The following is a 9,663-nucleotide window of genomic DNA, read 5'->3' on the forward strand; positions in this document are numbered from 1 at the left end:
TGCGAGCGTCGCAAATGAAGCGAAATCCAAGGGTATATAAAATGGTGGACGAAGCAAGATCCTTAACAAAAACGCGAAGAAGAAAGCAAGAGTGCAAATTCGCCCAGAGGCAATTGTTTGCTCCAGAAAGGGCAACCTTTCCAGCCGGAGATACTAAGCAAAATCAAAGCTGACCCTGAACTAAAAGATCTGGGCGGAAATGTCAGCAAAGCAAAAAAGAACATATTTCCAAACAATGCATAAGGGACCTCAAAAGCCTGTTGTGCGAGGAAAAGGAGAAATGGGATAACCAGCATATTATAGAGAGCGGTAAATGGGCGGCAAAAAACTCCAGCCCTGAATGAAATACCGAATAGGATCCTGATGCTCGCCTTGGAATTCAAACCGGATATTTTTGGTGAGCTGCTTGAAACGTGCATGTCCCAGGGAACATTTTCTGCAAAATAGAAGTGTCAGTAGTTGCTACTGCTGCCTAAGGCTAGCAAACTTCAAGATGTGCTATCTCCCTATAGACCAATATGTCTTCTAGATGCTATGTGTAAAATTTCAGACCGACTAATCTACAATAGATTGCTTCCAGTTGTTAAGAGACTAGGTAACTTTTCATATCGGCAATATGGGTTCTGTAAAGGCAAATAGATCAACCATTGATGGCATCAAATTGGTTGCCGGCTTGGCCGAAAATCCAATTCACGGAAAGGATAGTACTAGCATATTGCGTAATAGTGACCTTGGACTCAGCTATTTGGAGTCTTATGCACAAGTGGCTAGCGATGATTGTTGTTCGCACCTATCTCGCTGCTATCCTCGATAGCTATTTGCAAGAATGGAAGCTCTAGGATGACAATGATGGTGGATCCAAGGAAATCATTGTCTCCGCGGATGTGCCACTATTGTGGAACATGAACAATGATGTACTTAATTTTTTGCCAGAGGCCACGATGGCAAATTACGCCGACAAAATTCTTTGCATTGGTTGTGGTTGCAAAGCGTTTAGGAAATGCTGAGCTGTACTCATGCGTAGTGTTAAGGCATACTTGGCTGGCATTTGTGGAGAAAAAAGTTTAGGCAAGAGTGCTGCATGGTTTATGTAACGCACACAAACTGAGAGAAGAACAGCCCTAAGGGTGTATTCTAACTTCAACATCTTCACATCTTGCAGATGAGATTTCTTTTTTTTTAGCCTTTGTCCCGTTCACAAGCGGGGTCGGTTTCACAGATAAAATAACGAATACGTATCACTTCAGGCCCATTTCTTCTTCATCGCAGGTGAAACATGTCGAAAGAGAGAGACCAACGCAGATGGTAACAGCGATAGGATCAGTCAGAAAAGGGTCGTTAAATACACACAATTGATCTCTATCATAGCGGATTGGCTGGAGAAAATACATGGAGAGATCAATCATAATTTCACCTAGTTTCTAACAGGGCATGGAAGGTAAAGTCAGTACCTCTACAGGTTTAAATTGGGCACATCACTTGAGTGTCCAAACTACACATCCGCACACATATTCCAATGTTCGAAATTCGTGGAAGAAAGGAGAAACTTAAAGGAAACACTAGGCTATCTTCAGAAAATTTTGTCCGGAGAACGTTAACATGCCAGAAGGATTGGGCTGGAATCAGCTCCATGTTCGCAGCAATTTAGAGTAAACCGGGAAAAGCGGAAGAAGTCAGGAAGACGTGATTACGAAAGCCGAGGATAGAATAAGGGAGTTCTAGCTGAACTAACTCTGCCGGTGATATAATACCTAATGGTGGCTCCACGGGGAAATGGGGGAATCGAGGGTGGTTTTTATGAATTAAAGTCCCACACTCTGGCTTGTTCAGGAAGAGTGTTTTGAGGACAGATGAGTAGACAGACCGGCAGTGAACTGATTTTAATAACGTTATGTTTTACGCAAAACACCACAGGGTGGGGCACTATTCCGCTAATGTGGAGTATGGTAGTTGGTAAACTCCTAGGAGTAGGGATATAGGCCCAGGGTTACGTTGATGACATTCTTTTAATCTGTAGGGGGAAATATGAGAACACCCAATATGATAGAACACAAATTGAGTTAGGAATTAGTAGTGTCTGATTAGAAAGGCAGAGCTGTGCATCAACTCAGCAAAGGCCTCTATAGTACCATTCAATATAAAGCGCATGGAGGCGAAACCAAAAGCAAAAATGGCTTTAATTCGGCTAATTGGGGTTGGGTTACAAGCACTTTCGCTAAACTGAGCGTCCTTGGCTACTTGACTTTATTAATCGAGAGTTACTACTCGAAGAGGTTTATCTGGTGCGAAACGGACGACAGGCCGAAAGACGATATTGTCTGTATTCCTCAAGGTTCCGTACTTAGGCCCTGCAGTAGAAAGTCATTTACGATGGATAGCATCAGATGATGGTGTGTGTCATCGCTGGCATGGTCCCCTTAGATCTTCTAGTGGATGAGTCGTACTATCTCTACCAGAGAAGCATCCGCAAAGTTTGGAAGTGCCACTAGGTAGGAACTGTATAGAAGATGGCAGCAACAATGAAATGATTCCAGAAAGGACTGCTGTATCCGTACACTAGCCTCACGTATTGAGGAATTAGTTGGCCGAAAGCATGGAATATTGAATTACCATATGAGACATTTCCTTGTTTATATCAAGTATTAGCATCGTTTTGGATTGGACGAGTCTCCTCACGGTCTCAAGTACGTTGCTAAACCTGAGGACCAGAAACACATCATGTTCGATTGCCCATGTTCACGGAGGAGAGAAGATGGTTGAACGATACTCTCAACGCAGAATCGTACTTCACAACCTTGCAAAGGAGATATAGAAGTCGAAGATGAATTGGATCGCAATGAAGCCATGCCTTTTCGAGGAGATACTGAGGTCAGAGGTGCATTGAATCGCTGCGAATATTTCAATAGTCACCCCTTATAAAGGAAATTCTGAGGTCAGAAGGGAATTGGATCGCAGTTAACATCGCAATAGCCATGATCCAAAAAACTCCAAGAACAGGAATGAGCCCGAAAAGTGCGTCGGGCGCGTAACCTGAATGCGCTGGTGTAGACCAGAGTTCTCCCCGCGAAGTAATGCTTCATAGTAATCTCTCAGAGAATTGGGTGGAAAAGTCGGAATGGTTTTAGTGGGTGCATACACTGCGGACCGAAGACTCGGAGTAAGTCCTGCAACTTATCGCAGCATTATCTTTTTAAAATTTCCACTTCCATCCATGAAAAAGGCTAAGAATCTTTTGTTATTATTTACGTATGCACTTGAAAATTCCATTAAACTTTGTTTATAATTAGGTTTACTGATCTGATCCGAATTCGAATAAAAGGATATGACATGGCTATGAATAGGTAACATATTAAGAAAGGATGACAGTCCCGTTGTTGGCTATGCTCTTCAGTGAAGGACACTTTTCGGAAAAGGTCAGATTAAAGGACTTGTCAATTTCAAAGAGAAATGCTAACAAGAATTGAAAAATTTAGTTGAGGTTCACAACCATGTTGAGCACTCATAGTTGTCGTCGGTATGCTTGGTTTTGGGTTTTCCAACAAATATATTTGTTAAAGATCCTCACTCCTTAGTGTGTCCTTTGGAAGGATTTTCACTTTGCACGAAGCTCACTCAAAACACTTTCCCCGATATTATGGACACAGTGGTTTTGAAAAACGATGCGGCACTGACAAACATCCCCTGACTTATTTCTTTTCCGGCGCAAAAAGGTAGACATCAATCTATTCCACCTTCCAGATTTGTTGAGAGTATTTGGGTTCAATGGCAAGAGTTAGTAATTATTCCTATTTGAGAGTTTCCCGATCTATTTCAGAATGAATCCTAGCCCTACAAATAATATGCAGACAATATAGCATAATACCTAGAAAAAGATAAAACTTATTTTAAAAAGTAGAACACGCATTCTGGCCGAGGCCTGCACAGCACTGCGTCTTGCCTTAGATAGTTGGCCATGGCTACCGTCCGTTGCTTCATTGGTTCCCTGCTTATTATGCATGAATATCTACGCCGTTGAAAGATGCACGTACAGATGGACGTATCCACAGATTAGACAGCGCTTGATTTATCTACTCTTTCTCATTTCCCCATTCTTCGGATCTTCATACGTCTGCGTACCTTCCTCAGGTATTCGGATACGAAATGTGCGAATGCCACATCTTTTTACCTCCCAATTACAAAAAAAAGGTTGATCGAAGAAATTATAGAGCCACAAAAAGTGTACGTACATTGAAGATAGTGCAACGGTAGTAAAGGTAATATGTTCATAAAAACGAACAAAAAAGATTCAAGAAGTTGAAGAAGATCGCCACAAGGAGAGAGGAAGGTAGGTTTGAAGAAATCAGATTGTAACTGAAGATCGTTATTATCACAGATGCTCACCCTTGCCTCCTTCCCGTCTCGGGCCGAGAAAAAACGGTTTCATTTTTACTTATTGTTTCTATAATTTTTTTCGGGGGAGCCTACACAACAATGTGTTTCGGAATTGCTGCTCATTGTAAGTCTCACGAAACTTGTGTTAAAGGTAGACTACCCATCTATCGTGCATGCTTTCCACGAAGCGGGATGGATGGTGTGGATGATGGCCATTGCAGAAAAGAAGAGAGATATGGAAGTAGCAACAGAAAAAGTAAAAAAAAATGTACAAAGTAATGTACATGGTCGACGCGGGTAAAAAATCATCATCAACAATTCCAGGTGACTTCTTCAAGTGCGACTATAAAGAGGGCTGCAATGACCAGTTGATGGCACACTCAGTCACTGGTTCCCATTTGAACGCAACCAAAAAATCCTCTCTTCTATACGTAAAATGAACTCCTTCACAGTGGTAAGTTCATTTCTGCTTCGATAGATTTATTTGATCGGAAACAGGAAAAGGATTTCAATTGGCTTAGCCCGAAAAGGATTATTAGATTTTATCGCGATGTGGTTACGGGATTGTATCTTGAAGTTTATAACGAAAAGGAAGTTTGTGCGAATTTTGAGGTGAAGTGGTGGAAGTATTGTGTTTGGACTTGTGATACGCATCATTGGATTAACTGGCGAAAAAGGATATCATGTATTGTGCGAAATAAGTGCTGTTCACCTTGATGAAGTCAATTTGCTTGATTCGCCCTTGGAGTCAATCAGTGTAGAAAATAGAATCATTAATGTTCAATTAAAGCCGAAGTTTGAACGGGAAACAAAGGGATGTTTGATACGTTACTTCAATACGGATTAGAAATTGTTCTTCCACATAGAGTGAAGATTTTTTCTTCTACTTGTACCGTTCAAGGGAAAGTGTTTCGTATTCAAACTAAGACCGCGATCAAATTTAGATTTTCTTAGTCTTACGTTTGATTACCACCTTCCTAATTGTAAAGTAAAGAACTCTGAGCAATACTACCATCACTATCGATGCATAAAACTTTCTTGAGGAGTTCTCATCACTAAATTAGATATTTTTAGTCACATTAAAGGAACAACGCTAACCACCCCATTCTTTTCCTTTACAGTTCTTGGCTTTTGCCCTTGCGGCCGCTGTTGTTGCTGAGCCTCCATCATCTGGCTACAACTACAACCGTGGTGGTGGAGCCGGTTTTGCAGCTGGTGGCGGTTTCGGTGGTAGTGGTTTTGGCGGTGGATTCGGGGGTGGTGCCGGTGGTGGATTCGGAGGTGGTGCTGGCGGTGGATACCAAACCGTTTCCGATGGATTCCAAACCTCCGAGGGATTGAACGTTGACCCTAAACTCTTGGAACAAGTTCGTCAAATCTTGTTGAGCGAAGAAAGCAAGGCTTCATCATCTGTCGGCGGTGGATTCGGAGGCGGTTTCGGTGGTGGCGCTCCATCCAGCCAATACGGTGTCCCATCCCAACAATACGGTGTCCCATCAGGTGGCAGCTACGCTTCACGTGTTGTAGGTGTTGATTTGGAAGGAGTCCGACAAGCCATCCAAGTCGCTCACTTCGCCCAGACCTCACACCAAGCCGGTGGTGGATTCGGAGGATACGCTCCATCTGGATCATACGGCGCCCCACGTGCCCCAAGCGGTAGCTACGGTGCTCCATTCTAAAGAGTGCCACCAGAAAGTGATCTTAGGGAATTTTTAACTCAAATGCTGCGAATGAATGTTTTTTAGGATATTAAATAATGACAATCATGATGCGAGACACTGCCAAAATGAATTGTGAAAATGATACAAACTACCGTCTAAGCCAAGCAACAGTATTTCTATGAAGTTGAGCGTAACGTAACTTCCTTCCATCCTTTCTCTACAAATTCACAAAATTGACACTACTGCATTTCGGCCACTGCTTAACTTTACCAAAATTGTCTATAACTTTTGGCACGCTGCAACAGAGAATCATGACAATAGAAGCTACTTTCCAAGCTTTTCAACATTTCTGGTTGGAGAGGTACCCCTTGCTGTCCGAAACGCTAAACAAATCAAGTATATTTTGTATATATGCGCATGTTTTCATGCATAGTTTAAGTGTTTTTATAGAAAATAAAAAATTTTGTCACCGTTAAATTGTTGTTGATTTTCTTTTTGAAGATTCTATCCCTGGCTTCGTCGTAGGATATGAGAGAATTATTGTTAGACAAGACAAGGCAAAAAAACAAAGTTCTCCTCTTTTGAAGTCATTCCAAAAAAAACTTCTTAAAATTTAGAGAAGTCTACAGTTTACATAACTTGCATACCAGATGCAAAGCTGAAAGATCTGGAAGTAGGGAACATACTAAAATTCCTAACGGTTATAGGCCTGCTTGAGATACTATGACTAATAGGTACACTATAACCAGTAAAAGGAACACAATAGTTCTTCAAGGACGCCGTGCGACTTTCCCTTAACAGAATAATAATAAAATGGGAGACGTGATAACAAGACATCTGTAGTCTTCTCCCTTTTTAGCCGACCTAATTTATGCAAAGTTATGGGAATAATTAAATCGCTCAAAACACCGCAAGATTATATTTAGATTTAGATAAACATAGTGGTTACTCTAAATCTACCCCGAGGGCTCAAAAACAGAAGAGGGTTCTGGAGTAGGAGTCTACCTCTAAAAAAAAAACGAGAAATGGGCTTTTCCCTTGGGACGATATACAACGGTCTTTCAAGTTGAACTGTATGCGATCCTAAGGGCAGCAACCTAGATGATTGACGCGCGGTTGAATGGTAGGCATATCGCAATCTGTAGCCATAGTCAAGCTGCATTGAGGGCTTTGGGCAATCCTTTGAACACTTCAAAAATTGCTCAGGAATGTAGAAATCGATTGAACTCTGTTTCTAGATTCAAGACGGCGGAATTACTCTGGGTACCTAGTCATTGTGGTGTAGAGGGAAATGAAATCTCGGATGTTTTAGCAAAAGAGGATTCAATTTCTCCAATGCTCGGATCGGAACCAGAAATCAGTAGTAGTATTGGCTAATGCTCTCGGAACCAAACAAACATGCTGCAAAATCTATCCTGTCGCAAAGCAGGCAGACTTGCAGAAGTATTCTGGGCATTCTGGCAGGCCATAATTCATCTCCAAGATGATACGTGTCCATCCTATAATGAGTAGCGGAATCCACGGAACATTTTCTATCTACCTCAAGCTGCATGTCCTTTCAATCGAACTTAGATACCCTGGTTCGCGTGTGTTCTTCAAAAAAATTTACACTAAACGTTAGCAAGTGCCATTTGATGTGTCAGTCTAACTCCGCCATGCTGTCAACATAGTATGTTGGTCCCAAGGTCAGGTAAAGAGGGGGGTTTGAGGCAACGTACTCTGTACTATTCTCAGTAAAACAAAAATAAAATGCTGAGATCAGGAAAAGAGATAAATATAGTTGGAATTATTCCACTATGTTAAATCCTACCTGATCTCTCTTGATGACAGGTTCCGCGGTAGGCCGACCAAGAAAATGCATCTAATGTCGTTAGGAACAAGATGATCGCATCAAGTAATAAGCCTCGGAAAAAGGCTAGGGCGCCCACCTTAAACGACGTCGAAGGACGGGTCCCGGCCCTGTCGAGAAATGAACAAGGGTTCTTGACGCATGGACGGCTTCAGGACGTAAGTATGTTAGTCCGAGCAAAACAAATACGTGTCTGCACGCTAAATGTTGGCACCCTAACTGGAAAGTCGGCGAAACTCGCAAGAACCCTTCGGAAAAGGCGCATTGATATTTGCGCTCTGCAAGAAACCCGATGGTCTGTCGCCAAAAGCTGCGACATAGTACGCGAACGCGGTAAAAATGGCTATAAAATTCTCTATTTTGGTAACCCACACACTCAATATGGTGTTGGCATTGTCATCTTAGAGGGTTTCCGTGATGGCATTAAAGAAGTCGAACGATTTGATGATCGACTGATGAAGTTTACCATTTTCACGTGCCTGCTGACGACTACATCATCATTGCCGGCGACCTTAATGGTCATGTGAGTGAAAAGGGTGAGGGTGGCGCGCGACACCCATGAATACATGGTTCATCAAACAATTGTCTCATCTTCCTACATTTTATAGTGGGAACAGTAAAATGCAAATCGACTATATTATCATAAGATGCCGACATTTTACCACCGTCACTGATTGCAAAGCCCTTCCCTATGAGACCATCGCACCTCAATATCGGCCATTGATTGCCGTCCTGCGAATTAAGCCACCGATAAAACAGCGCTGTGAATTAAATAGTGGCGATTTCATGAGAGAAAGAAGAGATGATCTCACTCACACGATTACCGACCATTACGATTCACAAAGCGGCCTCTGCAACCCTCGGCGTCACCAAGCGGGGTAAGCGGTACATCAACCGAGATACTTGGCTTCGGAATGACGATGTTGAAATGAAGGTTCGTGAAAAGAAACGCCTCTACCATAAATTTCTAGACGATAAAACGCTGGCCAATTGGCAAATTTATAAGAATGTCAACCGGGAAGCAGCCGCTGACACCCGAGCGAACCATTAGAAAAATCTTTACAATAAACTGGAAAGTCGGGATGGCGAGAGAGATCTATATCGACTTGTTAAAAGCCGTAACGAACGTACACAGGATATCGAACATTTCTGTTGCGTTAATGACAAGAACGGTATTTTCCTCACCAACCGTCGAGGCGCAACGGATAGATGGCGAGAATACTTCGAACAGATTTAAACTGAAGGATTTGCTCTTCCTCCACTTTCACAATCATTGTCGACATTTGGAGCAGTCGAGGAGGCAATAAAACGAATGAAATCGGGGAAAGTAACAGGACCTGACGACATCGCATCTGAGCTTTGGAAAGTAAAAAGCTGGGACCCAACACTGGTTTAGTGAATTCTTTAATCGGGTTATTCAGGAAGGAAGAACACCACCTGACTGGCAAGAAACTACCACTGTTCTAATATGGAAAAACAAAGGTAGTCCAGCAGAATGTTCAAATTACCGTCCATCTAGTTACTTTCCCACACCATGAAGATTTTTGAACGCATTCTTGACAACTGTATTTGCGAAATCGTTGAAATAAGCGTGAATCAAGCCTGATTTGTCGAGAACTGAGGAACTACTGACGAAATACACGCTCTGCGCGGTTACTCATGGAGAAACACCGTGAGAAGCATGGCATTATGGCTGGCAATGACAGTGACCTGCCCAGAACTGAGCGATTTAAATCTTTCCGATCAATGCTATCAGCCAATGGAGGATTGCGTTATGAAATT

At 42.3% G+C, this 9,663-nt stretch overlaps 1 protein-coding gene across 1 annotated transcript; it reads left to right on the forward strand.

Moving 5' to 3' along the window:
• Positions 1–4,668: 4,668 nt before the first annotated feature.
• LOC119659600 (glycine-rich cell wall structural protein) lies at positions 4,669–6,509 on the forward strand. The gene is made up of 2 exons (XM_038067768.1): positions 4,669–4,825; positions 5,493–6,509. Exons 1-2 carry the CDS (start codon positions 4,808–4,810, stop codon positions 6,048–6,050), a joined length of 576 nt encoding a protein of 191 aa, XP_037923696.1. The 5' UTR covers positions 4,669–4,807; the 3' UTR covers positions 6,051–6,509.
• Positions 6,510–9,663: the final 3,154 nt, after the last annotated feature.

Source organism: Hermetia illucens, chromosome 6 (genome assembly GCF_905115235.1).
Source record: "Hermetia illucens chromosome 6, iHerIll2.2.curated.20191125, whole genome shotgun sequence".
Taxonomy (NCBI): Eukaryota; Metazoa; Arthropoda; class Insecta; order Diptera; family Stratiomyidae; genus Hermetia; species Hermetia illucens.